General features: G+C 36.8%; 2 protein-coding genes across 2 annotated transcripts in view; one reads left to right on the plus strand and one right to left on the minus strand.

Moving 5' to 3' along the window:
• The window catches only part of LOC135198224 (uncharacterized), a 1,334,440-nt gene that overhangs the window by 899,952 nt on the left and 409,472 nt on the right, over positions 1-25,016 (plus strand). The window contains exon 21 of the mRNA XM_064225797.1: positions 3,052-3,282. Within this exon, the coding sequence (XP_064081867.1) occupies positions 3,052-3,282 (231 nt within the window). The remainder of the gene's footprint in view (positions 1-3,051; positions 3,283-25,016) is intronic.
• On the minus strand, positions 5,350-24,793 carry LOC135198838 (mucin-2-like). Its single transcript, XM_064226807.1, has 9 exons — positions 24,785-24,793; positions 21,103-21,202; positions 16,944-17,143; positions 14,024-14,077; positions 12,679-12,818; positions 12,195-12,294; positions 7,522-11,931; positions 6,296-7,366; positions 5,350-5,457 (listed from the first exon to the last, which is right to left on the minus strand). Exons 1-9 carry the CDS (start codon positions 24,791-24,793, stop codon positions 5,350-5,352), a joined length of 6,192 nt encoding a protein of 2,063 aa, XP_064082877.1.

A 25,016-nucleotide genomic window follows, 5' to 3' on the forward strand; every position in this document is an offset into this window, starting at 1 on the left:
AGTGCCATCAGCTCACCTCACGCGATGCACTGTAGGCATTACTTAAGGATCTTTGCACCGTCTCTTCGGCTTCTAGCTGCACCCCCTTTCCTTTTACTTTACCTCCGTTCTCTTTCTTCCTTCTTACTTTCCTCCCTCTTCTAACACTTGTTTCGTAGTGCAACTGTGAGGCTTTCCTCCCGTAACGCCTTTCAAACCTTTTTAACTTTCAATTTCCCCCTTCAGCGCTGAATGACCTCATAGGTCCCTGTGCATGGCCCTTGGCCTAGATTTTATATTCCATTCCATTCCTAAATGTATGGTAATGGTGGGCAGGCTCTCGTTTTCATAGTTGTCGAATCTTTGCATGAGGGCTGGGCAGTCAATCTCCCTAAAAAGGTCCCTTCTCCCCTAAAGTTATGTTCCTATTTCCTTTCAAATTTAGTCACTTGCTGTTTAATCATGATGACAAAAAGCCAACAAGACAGACAAACAAACTTAAAGAAAAACACAACCTACTTGGTGGAGGTAATTAGAAATGTAACTTATGCGGAATACAGTACAAGGGTTTGACATTGGAAGGCTTGGTTTTGTCAAGATTTTGAGTGTGGTGACTTTGGTGTTTCTATTCAAGTATTTATGATGTAGGGAATGATTGTTTTTGAAGCTTCCCTTAAAAAAGGTAAGTAAATCAGACGTGGTCTCCCTAGCCAACGCTGTATTCAGAAGTACGTGAATTTAAAAAAGACAGTTATTTACGAATTACTCTGACTTTTCCTAAGAATTCTCAAATTGCTCTATTTTAGCTGTTAGCTTTGTCAGTCAACCCTCAAAGGCCATAATCCCGTCAATTGACTTGAGAGACTCGGTATGTTTCTTGCCAAGAATAACCCCTAATGAAGAGTGGAAGGGAACTTTGAGATCCCATAATTTACGGAAAATGGCGACGAAAGGAAGCGGAGGGCTTTGATGTGTTGCCATTTTCGGTGAACGTCGACGTTTTCATTCCCTTCATCTCGGCTCTCTTTTTATTGAATCTTTCCCCTCCCAATGTCGAAAGTTTCTCATCTTAATTTGCTTCTACATTGTTCTGCTGTATAATTTGGATGTTCTTACTGTGGAATACATTCATTTCCGCTTCTCGTTTCTTCTCATTTGTCGATGCCGAATTACAAAGTAACTCATCCTAATGACATACGGGTCACTCGTCGTGGGTTTTTTCTAATTGGGAATATTTCATAGCATAAAAAAGATCTCGGTGATCATAGTATTTGTTTCCGCTGCATATGCCCATTCATTTTTCATTTTTTTAATTCTTAATCTATATACTTAATATCAAATATTTTGAACACCGGTGAATTTATTCTCTCCCGTCTCTTTTCACGGTTATCCTATACCAGATAAGTTAGATCATATTTCTTGTTTGCTTCCTGTGCATGGTTTCAAATAGTCAAAATCATTGCCTGATAACGAGTTATTGTCTTTATTTTTAAGTATTTTTAGTCCTCGTGAGTTGTTTCAACACGGTTTTTAAAATTGTTTTCGGCAAGGTCAAGTACCTTCACTATCTTGGCAAAATATTACTTCCATGTTTCTTTGTCTGTATTTTATCCCTATTTGTTATTTTATTAAATTTATATTAATTTAGTCAATGACATGGAGCCACTTTCCGAAAGGCTACAAAGCTCTACATTTTTATTCAGATTATATATTCAAATGTCTGTGTATATATGCCAACTAGAACTCTACTACTCAAGTCAATCACGTAGGCTTATTAAGTTATTTGTTTTTATGTATCTGTGTGAAGTACTTGATATTCCGAAGGTTTGATTATGCTCCACAGTGATATTTGTTTTGCATTTAGGAAAAAATATTGAATTTGTTGTCCTCTCTCAACTCAGTCTTGCGTGCAACTTAAAGGTGAATAAAAATGTTATCATAGTGGCTGCCTGGTAAGTAGCCTCTGCTTTTGCCTTAAAAAGAATTTTGGATTTTAAGCCCTCTTGACTTATTGACCTTGTGCGGTGCTTCACCCGGACATCAAAGTAGTGAAAGAAACCAAGTCAAGATATTGCAGGCAACTTTTAGATGATGTTTTAAAGCGCTCAGTTAGGCACAGAAGGTCTTTCGTAATATATTTTCAGATTTTTGTTCTGATTTCCTAAGCCAGGCAGAGTTGAGCGAACTTTTTGAAATATTTAAAAGTGCTGATGGCGGGTACGAAACATACACAGAATTATGTATTTGTCCTAAAGTTTCTGTTTAACTATTGCGCACTCATACACAAGGTAAGTAGTTATGGCCAGAGGCATTATTCTCATATATTATCTTTTTGTCAAGACTTGGATAAAAAATACTTCTTTTTCTCTTCAGACTAGCTTTCCAGGAGTAAGAAAAAATTATTCACGTTCCTTTCCATTTCTCCTCATTCACGAAAAGCTTGCCTAAAGAGAAAAGAATTACAGACTGAATTAAAATCCAGATAAATAAAAGAGCATTTACGAATAATGCCAATGACTTCAATAAGAATTGCATAAGAAAGAAAATATGCCCAAACAGCATATATGTATACATATATATATATATATATATATATATATATATCTATATATATATATAATATATATATATATATATGTATATTATATATATATATATATATACATATATATATATATTATATATATATATATATATATATATATATATATATATATATATATATATATATATATATATATATATATATATATATATATATGTAGAATCTAGTGGCCACTTTTTTACCAGATGCATATGTAATTGTAATGGCCACAACGCACTTGAGATCCCAAGCAAGGGTTTGTAGGGACAGGCGTATCCAAAATAGCGTGAAGAATTCGAGTAGTTAAGAGGGCATTGTGGCTATTACAATTATATGTATGTATGTATGTATATATATATATATATATATATATATATATATATATATATATATATATATATAATATATATATAGATATATAGAGGTTAATTTGATGTGTTGCGATTATACCGATATTCATCAGTTTTTCATTTTGGTTTTTTTTCCAGAGCCTTCCATCCGGAGCGTGGTTGTGGAGGAGAGCGTGAGTGAGTCGTTGGTCGAAAGGTTTTCCAAATGCCCGGCAGCGTCAGGTCCCGAGCGCCGTCTGTGTACGGTGACGCTGCAGAAGAAAGATGGTTCCCTGGGAGTCATGATTGCTGAGGGCATCGACCATGGTATATATATTCAAGCCATATCGCCTGGAGGACCAGCCGACGAACAGGGTCTCCTCAAACCCGGTAAAGAATGTCATGATTTATTTGTTGAATGTGTGTATTTAATGCAGTGTATATATATGTATTATATATATATATATATATATATATATATATATATATATATATACACATTGTGTGTATTTAATCAAGTGTATATATATATATATATATATATATATATATATATAGATATATATATATTGACAAACTATCGCTAATTCATGCGTTATTTCATGAGTCGTAAAGCTGGAGGAAGGAATGAAGGTGTGAAAAATACACGAAAGCGCTTAAGGGTCGACTCCTTTCAATTTTTTCCTCCAACTTTACGACTACATATATAATATATATATATATATATATATATATATATATATATATATATATATATATATATATATATATATTTACCGACGTGACTCCATTCTCGTGGTTGTATGTCTCCCACGAACACAATATACATACAGAAGCTGCATTTATCGTTTTTTTTGCTTTTTGTTTCAATTGATTTTGGGGTTAGAAAGAACCATAAATGCCTTTATTTGCGAAAAAGCGAGCATCAACACTGCATAAGCGTATCCTGCATTTGTATACGCATATTAATCCAATTTTAAACCCTTTTATATATATTCAATATTTTTTATTTACCTTTAAAACTTTTTAGAATCGATAACTAATCCCATTTTAATGTTTCCTGAGAGCCACACTGAACGTTATCATTTCCTTCTCTTCTCTTGGGTAAATGTCATCGACCTATTCAGAAATGTCTTCTCAGGAAGACCTTTCGGTTTAGTTTATTCATTCTTCATGATTGTACCTTCATCGTACATTGATGGTAACTCAGTAGCATAACTGTGTGCCTCTCAGCACGTTGTTATGGGGACTTTTGAATTTTAAGTAGTCATATTCATCACGCAGTTCATGGACTTGTTAACAAATTCGTTGCTGTTGTGGAGAGTGTTGCATTTCATTAACACGAGGTGCTACTATTATATTTTGATCTATTTATTGTTCAATGTGCTATTAAACTTTTAGATAGTTTTTGCCGCTATCAAGAACCCTTTAATCTCCAACGTATTTTCAAGAAAAATGATCCGTACTAACTCCTTTTCATCACACACAGACACTCACTTATGTTTCATGTCACTTCATAATGATTGCTATTGCTGTGGTAGTAAGCACTACTGCTGCCATGGACAGCAGTATCCTTGATGTTGGGATACTTAGTAAGTGCCACGTCATAATCCAGAACACTTGACTGCACGTCATGGAAATCCCTTGCTGTTATACTCATATGAACCTATTCATTTAAAACCAACGGCAGTTGCAAGACTTATGTCAATAAAGTTCTATGATTGCTATCGGGAAGTAGTAATACAGTTTCCTTGGATATCTGTCGCCCTAGAAATTGTGAAAAGTTTGGGAAGCTAATGCTATGTATAACAAGACAGAAGAGCACCAGTTTGAGGGCTTTGAACCCATTTTTATGAAGGGATCCACCCATGATGGCAGTGAGCATTCTTTGTTACCATTGGAATCACGCCCTTAATTAATAAAACAGCTGACAACTCAGTTTGGTGTGGAAGACGTTAAATGCCCCCAGGAGGCAAATTCCCGTGACGTATACTAGTATTGCACCAGCCCAAGTTTTTTCTTTTTGTATATATATATATTTGTATATATACACATATATATATATATATGTGTGTTGTGTGTGTGTGTGTGTGTGTGTGTGTGTGTATCCAGGTCTTAACTTAGATTCAATACTTAAATTTGTTTGAGTTGTTGACACCGTTCATTCAGAACCCGGTTAGTGAATTATTGATTTTACGAAATATCAGCAATAAAGAGAAGCCCTGGGCTACTTTCATCCATTCAGCATTTAAGGAAGTGAAAACGGGACATAAGGTCAGTTGGAGAGCAAGATTAAGGGATCCAGATAATCAAGGAAGACGTACAATGTTCTCAAGGTCGATCTGTGAGAAAACTGTACACTTGCTCTATTTAGTAATAATCGGAGAGTTGGGGCAACAAGTTTGAAGAAAGGAAAAAGAAATGGAGGTAAAGTAAAAGGGTAACAAATGGATGCAACTAGAGGCCGAAGGGATGCTGCAAACGTCCTTTGATATAATGCCCACAGTGGACCATGTGAGGTGCACTGACAGCTATATTCCCCTGCGTGGAGATTCTGTTAATAATCTGTGAAGAAATTATACTCAGATAATCAAGTGGGATTAAGAAAGACAACGATGATTTTATTATATCTTTATTGATCCTTTTTAGACGATGATTAACAAGATTTTACAACAAACTCAAGTATACATTTGTTCTTTGTTTATTAAATTATACATGTGTCAGGAGTCAGACATGCTCACTTGGTATAACAGTTATGTTGGGGCATTGTTACTGAAACTTACTGGACTGTAAAGCTGAAGTTCAAGGGTGACTGAGTGTTCATGCTAATCCATAGTGAATTAATGGAATTACTGTAAATCTGAATTCCATAAATTGAACTTTGATGTTGTTATTCACGTAATTTACGTACTAACATTATCCCTAACGTATAACTACCTAAACTCAATAAACAATGTTATAAAAGTGGCGTTTTGTTTCAAATGGAATACTGATATTTTGTGTGTTTGAAGCAATCGGCGGCTCTCTATTATTTTGCGTCCTCACAGAAATTTTACTTTAACAGATCTTAAAAAGCGTGATTTTGTATGTCTTTTCGACGTGTTTTAATTGGGTTGTATTTGTAATATTGTATTGAAATTCAGAGGGAAGCACTGTCAGTGGCTTTTTTTTTATAGTTTTAAGAAATTTGACATTCTTTTCATGCCTCCAAGTAAAGTTGGCACTCTGTGTCACAGGGAATAGAAAAATGTGTTGATTTACTGTTAAAAGAATTAATAACTGCCCTTGTGCTAGAAAAATAAGAAGAGAGTGGATCTAGAAGCTAGACTGTTCATTAATTTGAGTACCAAAAAGAGCCTGTAAATGAGGATGGAATTTCAAAACGATTGGTCGTAGGGCCTACGTAAGAGTACCCTTGATCTTTACCAGGATTTTGACCCTGATCTAAACCCGGACCTTGTGTTTGACCTTGCTGTTGATTTTGGTTCTGGCTTTGGCCTTGGCTTTGGCTTTGATTTTGTTGTTGGTTTTGATTTTGACTTTGTTGCTGACTTTGACTTTGAGTTTGTTGTTGATTTTGACTTTGCTGTTGACTTTGGCTCTGGGTTTGCTGTTGATTTTGATTTTGACTTTGTTGTTGATTTTGGCTCTGGGTTTGCTGTTGATATTGACTTTGTACTTGGGTCTGTGTTTGAGTTTGCTGTTGATTTTGAACCAAGGTTTGTTGCTGGCTCTGAGTTTGGGTTTGTTGTTGATTTTGACCTAGCTGCTGTTGCTGATCCTGGTCTGGGTAATTTTGATCTTTACTTGGATACAGATCTTGCAGTAGGCTATCAGAACTTGGCAATAAATTTTGATTATCAGGCTTGTTGGTTGCAGTAGAGACACTAGGCAATGATGCTGAGGGTGGAAGTGCTGTTGGGAATTGGTTTGGCAGATTCTGATTAGAGGCAGGTCCTGAAGGCTTTACAGTCAGGTGTGTGGGAAGTTGAAGGTTAGGAAACACAGGAGGTTTCAAGTTTTGTTGTGAAGTGGGAGGTTGGAGAGGGTTTTGTTGTGAGAATAGAGGTGGCCTTGAAGTCCCTTGCTGTAAAATTTGGCTTGGGGACACAGGTTGATATGGGGCATTTGGTTTAGTAGTTTGCTGTGTTAAACTGGGTTTCAGGAAGGAAGGATTTTGTGGTGTCAGGGGAAAAGTAGGCTGGTGTTGGGGAATTTTCTGTGGTTCATTTGGTTGGGAGGGCAAAGGCTTTGAAGTAGGAGGAAGTGCTTCAGGCAGTGGCAATAAAGGTTTTTGTGGTAAGTTTGGTGTAGAGAAAGAAGGTTGTTGAGTAATTTGTGAAATTGGAGGTTGCTGGGGAATCTTTTGTGGTTCATTTGGCAGGGATGATGAAGTACTTGATGGTAGCTGTGGTATTATAGGTTGTGGGAATGAAGGTTGTTGTGGTAAGTTTGGCGTGGAGGAAGAAGATTGCTGTGGTGAAGGTTTTTGAAGGATAATTTCTGAAACTGGAGGTTGCTGTGGAATCTTTTGTGGTTCAGTTGGTAGGGGTGGTGAGGTATTTGAAGGTAGTGTGGTAATGAAGGTTGTGGTAAGTTTGGCTGGGGGATAGAAGTTTGTGGAGTTACATAAGAAATTTCAGGTTTTTGTGGGATCTGTGGTGGTTTGCTTGGTTGGAATGGTGAAGGATTAGGAATTAGCTGGGGTATTTCAGGTTGTATTAAGCTCGGTTGTGAGGGAAATGGTTGATGAGGTAAATTAGGTGGTTTTGTAGGTATTTCAGGTTGAGGGAAGTATGATTGAGCAGGAGGCAGTTGTGGAGTTATCTGTGAAATTTCAGGTTGTTGTGGAGTTTGTGGTGGTTTAGCTGGGTAGGAAGGTGAAGGATTTGGTAGTGCTTGGGGTGCTTCTGGGGTGGGTAATAGAGGCGGTTGTGGAAAGTTTGATTGGGAGGTAGATGGGTGCTGTGGTAAAGTTTGTTGTGAGAAAGATGGCTTCTGTGGAGATATCTGTGAAACTGGAGGCTTTTGTGGAATCTGTTCACTTGGTAGGGATGGTGAAGTAGGTGGTACTTGAACAGGTCCAGGTTGTGGCAGTAAAGATGACTGGGGTATTTCTGGCTGTGGTAATGTGGGTTGTGGATATGTCTGGGATGTTGAAGGTAGTTGTGAAATCTGTTGTGGTTGAGTTGGATAGGGATGTGAAGGATTTTGTTCTAGAGGTGTTTCAGGCTTTGGTAATAATGGTTGTTGTGGTAAGTTTGGTGTGGAGGAAGGAGGCTGTTGTGGTAAGTTTGGTTGGGAGAAAGATGGCAATTGTGGAGGTATTTGTGAAGATGAAGGATGTTGAGGTGGTCCACTTGGTAGGGTTGGTGAAGTAGGTGGTAGCTGTGGAATTCCAGGCTTTGGTAATGACGACTGTTGTGGTAAGTTTAGCTGAGGGAACGGTGGTTGTTGTGGATTTATCTGTGAAATTGGGGGGTTTTGTGGAAACTGTTGTTGCCCAGTTGGGTAGAATTGTGAAGGACTTTGTCCTAAGGGTATTTCAGGCTTCAGCAATAAAGCTGGCAAGTTTGGTTGGTTGGGAGGAGGCTGTTCTGGTAAATTTGGTTGGGAGAAAGGTGGTTGTTGTGGAATTATTTGTGGCTTTGATGATGGAGGCTGGGGTGAATTTGGTTGGGAAAAAGGTTGTTGTGGTGTCACTGGAAAAATTGGTTGTGGTTTTAAGGAAGGGTTTTGAGCAATTAGGTCAGGCAATTGTGGTGTTGGAAATGCAGGTGGTTTTGGTGAGTTAGGAAGTGAATTTGAAGGTACTTGTGCAATTTGCTGTTGTTCTGTTGGTTTGGTGTTTGGAAACTGTGTAAATTCTGATGATTCTGTCACTGGTGTTACAGAAGGTTGACTCAGTTGTGGAACTGGTGACTGAGGTTGTTGCTGTGGTTTATTTTGTGTTGAAGATGGAGGCAGTGGACTTAACGGCGGTAACTGTGTTTGTAAGAATGGAGGCTTATTTGGAGTTAAATTTGGAGAATTTGTTGGTAAAACTGTAGGTATTTGCGTACTTAGTACAGGTTTACTTAGATTGGGATCTGAGGGGTGTGAAGTTTGTGGTAGCGTTGGTTGTAATAATGGAGGTTGTGGAAATGGTTGTGGTATGTTTGGTGGGAGATACAAGGGAGAGACTGTTGTTTGGGGTGATGGGTTTGTGTCTGGAGTATTTGATGGATTAGCAGGTTGGGATTGCCCAAAAACAGCTGTGAATGAATCAGAATTCGATGGATAGGATATGGGATTTTGGTTATTAATTTCTTTTGGGGGTGATTGGGTCTCTAGATTATGTGATGGACTTGATGGATTGTTTGGAGGGAGTTGGGGATTTGTAGTTGTACTAATGATTGGAGGACTGTAAGGAAGTTGGGGATTAGACACTAAATAACCTTGGAAAGGCACTGCTGCTTGAAGTCCCTGGGCTTGCAATTGATATGTTTCTTCATTCTTTGATCTTATAAACTGAGAGTTAAGTGGGTTTGTGGTAGTTTTATCTGAATTAACTTGTCCTAAAATTTCTGAATTGTGGTTTTCATTGGTAGTGGGATCATTTAAGTGAGATTTAATATTAAGATTTGAAAGGGGATGTTCTGTTTTTCCAGAAAATATTATTGATTGAATTGATGTAGGTATTGCTGGGTCTGATGAGGACTGCAGTATTTGTAGCTGTAAGAGCTGGTTTGTATTCACATCTGATTGAGACTCTTGATATTGTAATTGTGAATTTATTTCTTTGGGCTGTTTATGAAGGTCATCGTCGTCTGATATGTTAGGAAGCTGGTCATTATTGGTAAACAAAGTAGAGTCTGTAATTCCACTGATGTATTGGGGGCTTTGTTTACGCTGTGATGAAAATTGATTTGTTTCACTAAACTGTGTAGACCCTAGTGAATTGATGTCTTGGGAATTCAACTGATCAATGTTATGAAGTTCCTGTTGGCGATTAGGTTGATCATTGTTATGAAGTTCCTGTTGGCGATTAGATTCATTTTGTTCAGTTGATATGGTTGTTGTTTGAATAAATTTGTTTGAGGTGTTCTCAGCCTTGGCAGTAGTAGATTTTTGCGTGTCTTGTTCATAGGACAAAAATAAGCTTTGCGGTTCCAAAGTCTGTGACGATGCGAGATTTGATTGGAATGTACTTTGTAGATGACTCCGGATATCCACACTCACATTATCTTCAGGTGCATAATTTTCAGGTTGTGTGAAGGTGGCATGGTCATCATTAGTAATTATCTGGCTTTGATGATTTTGTTCATTTTGCAGCTGAGCATCTAATGGTTCACTAATTTCAGAATTAGATTCTTGAATATTATACTGTTGTAATTCCTCAGATATTTTCGAAGCTGGCTCCAAAAATTCATCCGAATTACTCAATTCAGATGTTGTTAGAATATCTGAAGGTTGAGTAGGTCCATTCTCTGTTATGAATACTGTGTCTTTAAAGTGAGGCCTTTGTCTTTCTGCTAAAGAGGCTGTATTTTGAGTAGATAAGAAAAATTGTGGTTCCTGTGCATGAATCAAGTCTGAGGTTTCTAATGAATGAGCTTGATTTAATTCTGTTAAAGGGAATTTTTCAGATATTGGTGGTGATGGATCTAGTAATTCTAAGGGAGCAGTCATCTGTTTGTCCTCAATCGGTGTCAATACTTGGGACTCCAATAACTTGAAAGTACTTTGTGTTTCTTGTGTGCCTGCTGAGGGATTAAAGACTTGGTTCTCTAAAACTTTATCATTATTAAGGTTGGGCTGCAGTTGTTCAGATTGAAACTGTTGGATTTTGTTTGTTGGAGGGCTTTGTATTTCTTGTCTGTCTGCTAAGGAAATAATAAATTCATTGTCATACTGCTGATTACTAGAGGTTTCAAGGCTTGGGGACTGTAACTCACGAGGTTCTTGTGAAGATTGAAACTCGGAGATAATAGTGTTTGGTAGATTTGGTGTTCCCTGGTCATTACTAAAGGCAAATAGAAATTGTTCGTCACTAGGTGTAGTTGAGAGCTGTTGTTTTGAATACTCAAAAGTATTCAAGTCTGTTTGAGATTCTTGTTTAAAGTGCGTCTGTGTAATACCTAGTTTGGATGGAATTTGTGTCTCTTCCCCATTTGTTAATGTAGAGGGTGAGTTTTCATTATTCAACTCCTGGTGTTCCAAGAACTGAAAAGTATTGAAATTCAATTGTGGTTCTTGATCAAAGCTTAACTGATCTTGAGTATGCTGAGGAAGATTTTGCAAATCTTGTCCATTGATCTGGAGAAAAGAAAACTCTTCGCCATTCACGGGGGTCAAGGCTTGGGATTCTGAAAGCCTGAAAGAATCAGAATTTGTTTGACTATTTTGTTGGGAATGAAACTGAGAAATGTTATTTTCATATAGTGGCTCATTCTTTTGAGCATCTCTTGTTAGGAAAGGAGAGTTATCTTGAAGAATTGGAGTCGAGAATTGTGATTCTGTGGTTGTAAAAATATTTAGAGTAGAAGGGGCGTGTTGCTGGGGATTGGACAGAGAAATTATATGCTCAGGAAAATTTTGTGTGCTTTGTTCGTTTGTCAGGGAAAAAGGGAATCTCTTGTCACTGGACGGAATCGTGAGCTCAGATTCCAAGAATATGTCGTCATTCAAATCTGAATCAGACTCGACAGAACGAAAACCAGAAATAGCCTGTGTAGGTGAACGTTGTGCTTTTTGCTTTTCTGTTAAAGAAAAAGGAAGCTGCTCATTATGGAAAGGCAGTTGGGTCTTGGGTAACACATTAAATAACAGAGGGTTTTCTTCATTCTGTGTTGGAGTGTTTGGCCGATTTTCTAGTGAAAGTTGCAATTCTTGCTGTTGGAATGACTCAGGGCTTTTGGATGTTGAAGTAAATGAGTCCTCGTCGTCGAATATCGTTAGGTCATTGTCTAACTCTCTCGACAAAATATTTGAAAAAGTTTCTTGACCTGGGAAGTTATCCACGAAGACCTCGTTAACTACTTTTCCTGGTAGACGCATCTGTATGAAATAAAAGTGCTATACATTCCTGACAAAATATGCTGCTTGTGGTGCATTGCTGAGAGAGGGATAACCAATCATTTAAGTTTTAAGAGGTTTTCAAATTTTAAAATAAAAATTGCAAATTTAAGAACGAGAATGGATTGTGTAGCTGGATTCTAAGTAACTCAAATATTTGCTGGGTTCTGTGACAATGAAACTATCGATTTTTAAACCCTCAATTGATGTTATGCATTAACTTTCATCTTATTGTGTCATCTTACCCTGAAATGGTCGACATTGCCTGATTCAGACGGAAGATTTGGTGGCGGGGTTTTACTCTCAATTATCTTCGCTCGATACCCATTTTCATCAGCTGTATATCTGGAATACACGCAAATATATATTTTTAATGATATACCTGTTATGCAAATATGCAAACCTTAACTGTATATTTTTACCGCAAGACGAATTACATGGTATTTTTAGCCCAAAATATTTTAATGAGACAGTTTTGAAAAGGAAGAAACTGATGCAGTTTCCTTGGATTTGTATGGCTTAGGTGATTTAGTAATATGTATTTTGCAGTTGTATCTAGAGAAAAGTGTCGTTGGAGTTTGCTTTATTTGTTGTGTGGTATTTCAAGTTTTATTGTTTAAGGGAAAGCAGTATTTTTTAAAAAGAATTAGTCGTGCTGTTACCAGAAGTTCTCTCTTTTTTCCTTTTGAACGTTCTCTAATCGATTATATTAAATTTAATTGTACTTACGCGACAGTCATGTAAACTCCATCCGGTCTCTTGTAAGAGTACTGTCCAATAAGTGGACCATTTTTTTGCTGCTCTTCTTCTCTGGTGGTAAATACGGAAGATCCCGTGTTGCCGATGCTGTATCTAAAGCGATACGGCATCTGAGGAGAAATAAAAAGTTATTTTCGTGTTAAAAAATGATTAAGTTCAGGAAATAAAGAAAGGAGGTGCGTTAGTGATGAGATAATGTACTTTGCATTTCGTTTTATTAGTTTTTTTGTACCAGATAAGGTAAAATTTTCTTGTATGGAGTAAGATGAGCAATATTTCTTGTTGCTAAAATTTTTTGTTTCCGAAATCATTTTACCTTTGGCCAGGATATACATTCAATGACCATTTTTGATAGGTAAAACATTGTGTTTAGCCGCAAATTCCCGCTTATAAAAGGAAGCATAGTGTGATAATTTAAGATATCACTGTGAATTGACGAGTGCAGAAAGGTATTACTTTATTATTTTATGAATTTCGTGGTCGATAACCATCAGCCACAAAGTTGTGAAGAGACAAACATGCTCTATACGTCAGACTATTGAATCTTTTGTTAGATGATAAGCAACTGTACCAGTGGCTTAAATTCTTATTTCATCCAGGTGTAAACTCTAATTAAATCTTACTGTCTGCGTTTTTCCCCTTCTTAGAGCGAATGGTTTCATAGTCATTTGTTAATCAGTTACTTAAGTTTTATGTTAGATCATCCTTCTCCCCACCTTAAGGTGACCTTGCCTGCATTAACTGATCTGACCTATTGAACGAGCGATGTAATTTGAATCCCTCGACTTAACATCCGCAGTATTCATTTGCTCCAATTGCATAGTCCCCTGCCAGGTCATTTCAGCTCATTGTCCTTCCCCTTTGCCTGTTACCTCTTGGATTTTTGTTCCTCCCCTTGGCCATAGCCTGGTATCCATCAGTATTGATCAAGCGAAGGGGGTTTCCCCTCATGAAGCGTTAAGGCCCCCAGTGTTTTCAAATGTTTTCTTCTTCGTTTCTTTTCCCAGTTTGGTTTGAGTAAGATTATTTGGTGGGCTGTCTGTGACACAAAATGGTCAAGAGTTTTGTCTAGCAGGCAACACCAAGATGAAACCTGATATGTTGTTTCAGAGGTCGCTAAAATTATGTTGTCGACACTTTATAGACAACTTGTGGGAATTCTTTTAATGTGCTTCTTGCTTTTCGATTTTTCTCTTTCCCGTACATGTTCTTTCCATTTCTGCCATGTATTTTCTTTCTACTTGGATTCCCAAGAAGTAAACTTCACGGCCATTATCGTTAAAATTTAATCGTAAATAAGCAAACTGCGTCTTACCATAGACGTTTGGTCGTATGATTGCACTGTGATGGTATCGTAGGGTGACGTGACCTATCAGAATGTAGGTGAATGTTAAAATCGTATGTTAGAATCTCGTGTATTGAAGGATTACATTGTCTTCGAAATATTGACCAATTTCATTACTTTCATAATTTGCGTTCATGATTAAGTATGGTCGTAGAGAAATATAGAAAAAAGATATATGGGTTTAGCATAATGTTACTTTTTTATGCGCCACTGAAATTGTTAAAAGAATGAATGAACTTTCGAATAAGGGTCTTTACATTTTTAACCAATACTAAAATGAAGTTTGCTACCTGTTTTTTGTTTTACTTGTTTCGGGTTTTAGTTGTATTACGAACTATGCTTTTAGATATATATAGACCAACACGGGATCAGTAATCTGTAGCACTAGTGGAAGTCCCAAGTCAAGTTTCTTCCATGATAGACAAGAGATGAAAAAATGACACAAAGGAATGCCGTTAAAAAATGCCAATATATTTCTAAAAGGGTATTATAATTGTCTAAAAGTTAAAACTTATGTGTAAAATTGTCAAATTATTTTGAATAAATTTTTTCCGTTCAGACACTTCTTTGTTAGAAGATAGAAGAGGTAATACTGTAAATGCCATAATGTTAAAATTACGTCCATTTTGGGAACTATTGCTACACTTGTGGAGGGAACTTACTGTCTTGTTTGCAGTTGGATCTAATCATCATCATCATGTTCTTTCATTATCATCGCTGGCATTATTGTTTTTCCGCAAAGACGTGGTTGAGGGAATATCGTCTTTATATTTCCACGAAGAGTGAAAGTTCTCGAGCCTTGTCTCGAGATCCTCTTAAGTGCCCTAATGTGCTTACGAACTTCCGGATGTGGCGAGGGGGAAAATAGTACAGCCAGAGGGATTCTCGACTGAGGGGAGACGCTCGAGGGGAAAGGGGACCTACGTGGTGCACTTGTTGGGAATCCTGCTGGAGTTTTTGTACGCGTGTTTTACTTTTTCAGCCTTTGTTCAGCATAGCAGATCGCGTTCTTTCCGTTATTGAATGTTGCTGCCGTCAACAGGAACTATATATATATATATATATATATATATATACTATATATATATATATATATATATATATATATATATATATATATTTGTGTGTGTGTGTATATATATATATATATATATATATATATATATATATATATATATATATATATACATATATACACACATCGAGCCACAAATGGCCTTTAATATCTAATTCGCTCTATCTCGGAATTAATATATTTTCATATATATTAACCGAAAATCGAAACTCTGTCGGCTCACGGGCGAAAACCATCGAACCAACAAACTCAGGACGCACAGTGGTCTAAGGCTTCACTGTGCGTCTTGAATTTGTTGATTCGATGGTTCGCAGCCGTGAGCCGACAAATTTCTAATCGACTAAAAAATTCACCTTCGGTTAACATATATGAAAATATATTAATTCCAAGGTAGAGCCAATTAGATATTGAAGGACATTCGTAGCTCGATGTCTGTATATGAATTACGGTAATATGATATGACATGTATATATAACGTATATATTATATATATATATATAATATATATATATATATATATATATATATATATTATACATATACATATACATACATACATACATAACAATAGTGGTATATGTGCCGCTTGCGCATTTATATTTACTTAAATTATATATTTAATTATATATATATATATAATATTATATATATATGTATATAATATATATATATATATATATATATATAATAATATATATTAATATATATTGTGTGCGTTGCGCTTTACGAACATTTATATTTAATTATATATTATTATATATATATAGATATATATTATATACCATATATATATTAGTGTATGTGTGCGCTTGCGCATTTATATTTATTAATTATATTATATATATATATATATATATATATATATATATATATATATATATATTTATTGTGTATGTGTGCGCTTGCGCATTTATATTTACTTAATTGTGATGGTATGCTTTCTATGTTTTGTTTATCACATAATGTGATCAAATTGCAAAGAAGAGAATAATCTACGATGGTCAGAATTGATGGGAGGTGTATTTCATGTAAATGAAATTGTATATTGTTAAAAAAAAAAGATGGATGGACGAAATGTAATGTCTTGGGACTAAATGATTATCAGTAAAACTAAAAAACGTTTGCTATCAGTGCATATAATTCTTTGGCAATACGCGTTTATAAGGCACAGTGGAAAATGAAAAGGCACTGTGGCCTGTGACCTCTCAGTTTCCCGATTTCCCTAAGAGTTTTTAGCATGGATTCCGCCGAAAACCTTGAAACTAAAGAGGGAATAATTGAATCCCGATTTCCCTAAGAGTTTTTAGCATGGTTTCCGCCGAAAACCTTGAAACTAAAGAGGGAATAATTGAAAAGTTCCCCTTACCCTTCAAAGTGTGTGTGGAAATCGAGAAGACAGGTCATTTCATCAATTCACAATCCGTAGGGGGTAGTGCCGCCAGTGCGCCTCGCGTAGTGCACCGTGGGCATTACTTAAGGTTCTTTACATCGTCCCTTCGTCCCCTAGGTGCAACTCCTTTCATTCCTTTTACTGTACCTCCGTTCGTATTTTGTCTTCCCTCTTACTTTCCACCCTCTCCTAAGTGATTGACTCATAGTGCAACTGCGATGTTTTACTGCTGTTACACCTTTCAAACGTCTACTTTCAGTTTTTCTTTCAGCCGTATGACCTCATAGGTCCCAGCACTTGGCCCTCCGGCCTAAATTGTTACGAGCTAAGAAAAAGTCCTACTAGAAACGGGCTCATTTCTGGCGACCCGGCCCTGCTAGTATATTCTATCTATTCATCTATCAGTTCACACACGCAGTACCTACCGGTAAAAGCACGAGGGTTGGCTTGGCTGGCTCGGGGCTGGAGGGCACGTCGCAGCATTCCTCTCCTCCCGGCGAAGAGGGCTGGACTTCGATTGTCGGGGGCGGCCTCGGTGGGAGGATTTGCTGAGAGAAGGGTGGGCGCGCGAAGGTGGGCGGAGCTGCCGTTGGCGGAATAGCTGGTGGGCTGACGACGGTTGTTACTGTCGGAGGGGACACATTGGCAGGCGGTGGAGAGGGCGTGCCATGCGTGGGTGGTTCATAAAGACCTGGAACTGAGGAAAGTCTATTAGGTCGGTCTCTCTCTCTCTCTCTCTCTCTCTCCTCTCTCTCTCTCTGCCAGAAATATAGCTAATTGGTTACTGTACAAGTTAGTCGCTAGAATGCAGTTTACCTCATTACTGACTTTGTGAATATTGACATGCTATATTTTGATGTCTTATGCATTAATAAAGTAAATGGATTGGAATAACTGCAGCATATCACATAGGAAACACCCCCCCCCCCCCGCCCCGAAAAAATAAATAAATAAATAAATAAAAATCGAAGGAGCGTTAATTTGTCCTTCTTGAGTGTTTTCTGTTTTGCGTCACTGCCGGAGACAGCGATGTTACTTTTCCGGTGGTATTATCTTGGCAAAACAGGGAACAATAAATTAATAATTCAGTTTAAAATAGCCCAGAAGTTGATGGAAATACAAGTGAGATGGTTTGGTGGTGGGATTGAGTGGCTGACCGGTTTTTAAGGTATGTCTGGATGGGGGAAATATCCACAGGAATGTGTGAGAGGATTGACTTCCGATGGGGAAAGGCCAAGATGTTAGTGGCAGTTATAAGAATGATTGGGCGCAGTGTTACGTAACTATAGTAGATTCACATCAACCGTGCATTTGATGTCTAGGCCAGTCCCTTGCGACTCTCGTGATTGGCTGTTGATAAGACATTCACAGGCTGGAAACTCTCAGTCTCTCGAGAGAGTTCACATAGGCAGGATGTATGTTCCACCTCTCCTGAAAGACGTATCTCTCAGGAGAGATGGAACACAGATCCTACCCATGTGAACTCTCGAGAGAGACTGAGAGTTTCCAGCCCTGTGAGTGGCTTATCAACAGCCAATCAGGAGCGTCGTAAGGGACTGGCCTAGACATCAGATGCACGGTTGATGTGAATCTACTATATTATACCAGGAGATGTGTATAGTAGGATTTTTCATAAAGAAAGTAAGACTGATAACAGAAGATTTGAGATAGGAGGAAGAGCATAGGTTCAGACAAGGAAGAGAGGTATGTGGGACAAGACTTTGATATTTAGAAATTATTTGAGAAGTTTGAAAGTATAAGAAAAATAAATCGACCTGGAAAATACATGTGATAAAATTTGTTGAGGCAACGTTGTACATGTTGAGAATGTATGGTGTAGAACGGTAAATGAATGAGACAGCTGGAGATTTTCCATGATGGAAGCATAGCGTGTGTTAGAATATATCGACACAAGTTAAAATATATACAGACTTGTGAGTGAATGTTTTAGTATAAAAACGGTTTTGGGACAATGCTCGCCTTTGTTTGTTTAGATTAGATGGAGTGAAGTGACAAGTCATAGTTGTTACTAGAAGTAGGTGGATGTGAGATAAGAAAACTAGTGAATGAAGAGTAGAATTGTTGAGATTTGCAGGTGATTCAGGACCGATTTGCGACAGTGAAGGAGACGTCACGCGTTAGTAAAAGCGCATGGAAATGTTTACAAGAAGAGAAAATCGAAAATAAGTGGAAATCGGGAAGATAGGACAGACAGTGAATATGAATATGAATGCTGAAGAGAGATAGAAACAGATGATTCCTAGGAGGGGTTTTTATTCTTGGTGGATGACGGTGGGTGAGAGTAGTTTTGAATCAGAATGGGTGAACCGGAAAAGGTCGCAAGGTGTGTGTGCAAGTTTAAGGTAACGTGACCTGTCTATGGAAGCAAAGATTGCAGTATTGTTAAGGGAGTGTCGAGCCAACTCTCCTGAATGGAGGGGATAATATGTGGATGATGAATGAGATAGACAAAATAAAAGCTGGATTTGTAGAGGTCCGTAGAAGGTTAGCATAGATAAAAGAATAGTTTAGAGTATTTTGATTGATTTTGTCGTGGTCATGAGGAACTATTGAATGGCAATAGGTTGATGAAAGGTTTTTTGAGAGGGAGGGTGAGAGGAAGCCCCAGAAAGAGTGGAATAGATGTTTCTGTGTTTGGAATTAAACTTGATAAAGTCATGCATAGTCAGTCATTGAATTACGTTTTTGCGTCGCGAATCCCATCTTAATGTATATTTAAATTTTAAAGAAAAGAATGCATCTTTTGCTTCTGAGTGGCGTCAGTGAATTACGTTTTTGCATCGCGAATCCCATCTTAATGTATATTTAAATTTTAAAGAAAAGAATGCTATCTTTTGCTCTGAGTGGCGTCAACAGTGGAATAAGATCAAATGTAGGTGCGTTTTTCTGTGTTCTTGCTTGTTGAAATGCTTTTCGATTTCACAATATTTAAGGATAAATTCTAATTTTTTGATAAATTATTTACGCTTATTTTTTTCTAGTTATTGTCGATTGTGCACAGATTATGATAACAATAATGATAGTAATGTTCGACGAAGTTATGAAGCTCTGATAGCCAAAATGAATTTGAAGTACATGATGATAGAACTTGTTCATCAGCCATCACCATTTAACATTCTAACCAATGTTTTTGGAATGACAGAAACTACGTCTGTGCCGTAAACTAAGTCGATTGCTATCTTTATGTTAAACTTAATTTGATCAAATATAAACCTTTGAAATACTAACACACTTTATATTTTGTTAGATGTTTTTTGATGTAGACACACTTCCCAACTGTTAAGAACGCCTCAGAAATTCAAAGTTTAGGGTATCTGAGATTTGGCATTGAGGGAAAAACAGTTAATATCGTACGGGAGAGACTTTATACTTTCCATGCACTTCAAAACCCAGGCATGTATTCAAACGTTAATTTAGAAATTGAGATGTGGGACTTTAGAGACAGACCGTAACCCATGTAATTAAAAAATAGAGACAGACCGTAACCCATGTAATTAAAAAATAGAGACAGACCGTAACCCATGTAATTAAAAAATAGAGACAGACCGTAACCCATGTAATTAAAAAATCCGCTTCTGTATGCGCATAAACCTTATTTTAAGTAGGAATGAAGTGCAATATCTGGCGTAAATGATCTAATTAAGGGAAATGGAAAAGGAAAAAATCTACTTGAAATATAACAAGTGTCTGTATGATTTTTCGAAAGTCGCCCCTTCTTATTCGGTTATAATAATGTGTGTAAATTCTGAAGGGAGAGAATGAGCGATTCAGTGAGATGTGCAATTTACTAGGCTACTTAAAACCTAATGAAATTGAACGCTTTAAGAACTTTTATAAACTGGGTTGCCAAAAGTTGGACCTCCTGCTACACATATTTTGGGTTAAATGTGGTCCGACAGGTTAAAGAATAAAAAAATCATCTTGTCCAGATTGTATTTTAGTCAAGTTCGTGTATGATAGGATTGTATTTTAGTCCAGTTCTTGAATGATAGTCTTCGAACTTTTGATGCCTTTTTGAAAGCGTCACCTGAGCATTTCATTTACAATCCTTCAAAAATTCAACTCTCACTTTCTCAGACACCTTTAGCCTACCCTAACATAACCTTTCTGTGACCCGTTCAGTTATTCTGTCCTTGAACTCTTTTATCTCTTTTACTCCTGCTCCTCATAAATACTGACCCATCCAGATTTTATCCTTGAGTGATTTTATACATATGCCCCGTACAGTGATTCTATACTCATTTCAGACTGATTAACCACCCAGTGACAATTTGACTTAATGCTAAGAGCTGAGACGCAAGATTCTTTTTTTTTTTTATTCTTGTTTTATTTAAAAGTGACTATGCCCTCTGAAGTATTTTGATGGGTATTACAGAGAAATATCTAAACATGCACATGTATAATCCGTCATCATCGGAATATTATTTTAGCAATTTAGTTGGATGTCCAATAAAAAAGAAACTGTATGGGAAATGTTAAGAGACATTCGTGGGCAAATCTCTTAATGATTACGAAATAACATAAAATTGCAATACTTTCCAAATGATAGTATACTGTATTTACCTGATGGTACAGGAATGGGAGGCGGCAGATATTGGAGGTCTAATTTGGCCGGTATAGCACTCGTTGTCCATATTGATAATGTCAACACAAAAGTCTGAAACTGAAAACAATGAAGAAATATATCAGTAACGTTAATAACATTTTTTTTTAAATAATATTTATTGTAAGTCAGATTCCGTTGTTATTTTGCTTGGGTTGTAGAGTATAGCCTTTGGTAAGTGATAAACGTGAATCATAATTATTCTCAGAAATGCAAATTGAGCAACAGAAATGGAAACTTAATATGGTAAATAATAATTTTTCAAAATGAAAAGTTTAGAATTGTGTGTCGGCAGTTTTAGCCTTAAGATTCAAGATGATTTCACAGACACTCGACAAAGGAGAAGAGATACAATGAAATTCTAGGAGCAGTAATTGAATTTCATTTTAGGTATATATTTTTTTATTTTAAACATTATTATGATGTGTTTGCTTTGCATCGTAAACTGTGAATTCTCAAAGCTTCGTCCAAATGTGATACTGCTGGTACCCTATGGTTTAAGTTGATTTTTCACTCCATTTCTACCCGATTAATTTGGTCCCTGCGAGTTCATATTTCTGTATGTATTTACGTCAAAAAGGAAATAAGGGACTGGCTAATATTGACAACGATTTCAGTTTAATCTGGAATGACGGGCACCATCAAATAAGCTAATGTTAGTTTATTCTTTATTATCTTGACAGGCGATGAGGAATTATAATGACCTTTTGAAGATCTTTATGAAGAACCCATCGGAGGGAAACATGATTCTCAAGAGGAAGATTTATTACTGGCAAAGGTTTCCATGACTAACAAAATAGCATTTCATGATCGAAAACATGAAAGTAGATCAATTATTTTAAAAAATAACTAAAACAATGTAGGGCTATTATTTTTCTAATATCAACGATGGATAGGATGAACCATCCATGTATGACTTGGGTCTTTTTTAACTGGTTGTCAAAAGAGTAGACGTATTTGCAAAATCTGGTCACGAAAACCTTCCTAATGTTAAAAATTCTTTATTTTCTCACCTAATAGACAGGCTCACACGGATCGCAAATCGAAGACTTGGTTGGCTTGGCGAACAGATACTGCGTTCCTCTTTTTAAGCCAAAGTGGTCAATGACCCCAGTTTTCACAGATTATGAGATCATCCTTGAATGTTAAAATTACTTTAAATCTGTCTGAATTCCAGATCTGATGCTTATCTGTTACCAGAAATCACAGCTACAACAAAAAGTAAATTTTTTATTTGTTTTTGCCTCACTTTGTGGATGTTTTGAAGCCCTTCTATTGAAACTATATTTATGCTGCTCTGGACTTTACGTTCGCAGGAAATCTGATTTCCTCGTAAATAGTTTACGAAGAGTCCAGTTTCCATGTCGTGGGAGCTGCAAAATGCCTGATCACTTTTACTAATAAGTTTGAGAGTTCGTAAAACAGTGCTTTGTAAATAATGATAAAACTGGTATTCGTGGTACTGAAGGTAGAAGTATAACCAAATCTCAACAAATAAGTTTTATTCATGCTTTTAACATAATTAAATAATCTACATTTACTGATTCAGACCGGGATTTTCTATAGGATTGTTACCTACAATTCAAGATGAATATGTTTTAAAAACTTTTTGTACATCATATCCAAGTAGCTAGTTTCGATGTAACACTCTTAGGCAATGCTTGTCTTCATGAAACAAGAGATAGTCTTTGGTTCTTCACATAGATATGATAGTTCTATCAGAAACGATTTAAAAAGGATGGCAACAGTTTCCAAAATTACGGGTGGAAGAGAATGGTTTTCTGTTTGACTCATCTTAATGTCAAACTGCAGTGTTCGCCAGGAAGTTGCTATTTGCAGCGCAATATGTCAAATATATTCCATAGTCACCTTTGAGGATGACTGTCCATGTTATGAACTTAAGGTGATAATATATCTTAAGGAAGTCGATTCTGATAAGACTGCCTGTAACAGCAAGCATTCCAGTATAAAAACACGTCTTGGAGAAAGAAAACAATTGGTAATTCTGGTTACAAATATCGCTAGATCGCCGCAAGAAATACTTCTCAGTCATTTTAGCAAAATTATAAAGTTATTTATGTAAAATTCACGTCACTTTTACTTCAAACTGGGTTCTTTTGTACTTCTGGAAAGCGGATTTCGATAGGTAGGAAACGGGAAAATGTTAGTTTTAGAGAATTCTGATGATTAGATTTTGTAAAAATAAAATGCGAGTTTTATTACATTCAATTTGAAAACGGTCATTAGACATGAAACGGTCTTCCTGTGCATTATTATACGTAAGAAACTTTATATCGAATGTTGTTTAATGTTTTATTCCCATTGCTTTTGATTTACATGTACTTTGGCTCATTTATGTCCCGTATCATTATTATTATTACTTTTATTTTAAAACCATCTGATCGTAAAATTCTAATGTCTTGATGATCTTACGTTGTAATTTCTATCCATTAGGCCACTGATAATTCCCTGTCATATTTAAATCGAACCCAAATGCCAAAGTTTTTCTGGCCTAGGCAGACGTACGTATCATAAATGATTGCCTTTATGTGTAAGTTGTTCCCAAGATAAAGTGAATTCTATGTTAATGAGTAGTTGTGACTTATTAGTGAGGGTATATGAGCCCTAGGTGATCTAATGGTAAAACACAACACACACACACATGCGCTTACTTGCTTCCAGATAAAGTCATCACCATTTAGCGTCGTTTGATACAGTTTCTGTTGGTTTATTCTTTTGTGTGTGTCTGTCATTTGAATTTCATTTCGTGTTCGAAAGGATACTGTTCTGATGTTAAGATTTGTATTTCAAGGCTATACTTTCATCCATTACCAGGATACGGGATTAACGGTATATGATAATTATGCGAAGAGTGAGAGGTAACTCAACTTGGTTTCCTGCGTTTAAAGGAATCTAATTAGCTGACGCGTTGCTTTTACAATAGTAAAATAGTATTACTTTTACATCGGTTGGGAAATTATATATATTTATTGGACGTTATCAGACATTAATTATAAGTCACGTTGCGGCCACATTAATAAAGTTTTAATTATGATAATTGATTTGAAATATCCTGAGATATAGAGAAACTCTGTAGTCACCCATATTTTATTTGGATTAATAGTTATTTTTTTTTTTATTTAAAACGGATTGATACATAAATCAGGTCGAGACCATTGCTTTACACTTAAGGGCCCCATACACTGAACGATTGTCTGTATCTTTCGCAAAAACATTGTGTATGGACTTGTCTGAATGCAAAAGTGGGCGGAGTTTCGTGTCTGAACGATCTCAGCGGGAACCAGTCAAGACCAGTTGCTGGCTTGCGACTTTAAGTCTGTTATACACAGATCGTTCAATGTATGTGTTTGTCTGCCGATATAATGCTGTCGCGCGCGTCTCTTCTAGAGATGATGCCATATCTTCCAGACACAAAATCTTTGTTCAGACTGAAATCGGTGCGGAGATCGTGCATACAGTCTGAATAGTGTGTATGTGTGTGTGTGTCCATAACGGAAATCGTTCAGACAGTCGTTCATACAACCGTTCAGTGTATGGGGCCCCTTATAGTATGTTAGGAAAATGCCTTTGCTAAAATAGCCTAAGTTGCAGTTAGCTGTACCTAATAACATCAGTACTTACCGACTCCATGGATGTGCAAAACAACAAGAGGGTGTAGTTCCCCTTGATTTATTCTTCCACTCGTTCCCTCTCCTTGGTCTTCTGCCGCGTCCTTATGCAAGCGAGAGTCGGGCGGGTCGTCAGGGCTCAAGCACAGCTTCCAGAGTACTAATAAGCCCCATCCCTTATCAGCCCACTTTTATATGACCGGGGGCGAGGTTAGGTCAGAGGGAATCGGCAGTAACCCTAAGAA

Source organism: Macrobrachium nipponense, chromosome 22 (assembly GCF_015104395.2).
Source record: "Macrobrachium nipponense isolate FS-2020 chromosome 22, ASM1510439v2, whole genome shotgun sequence".
Classification (NCBI taxonomy): Eukaryota; Metazoa; Arthropoda; class Malacostraca; order Decapoda; family Palaemonidae; genus Macrobrachium; species Macrobrachium nipponense.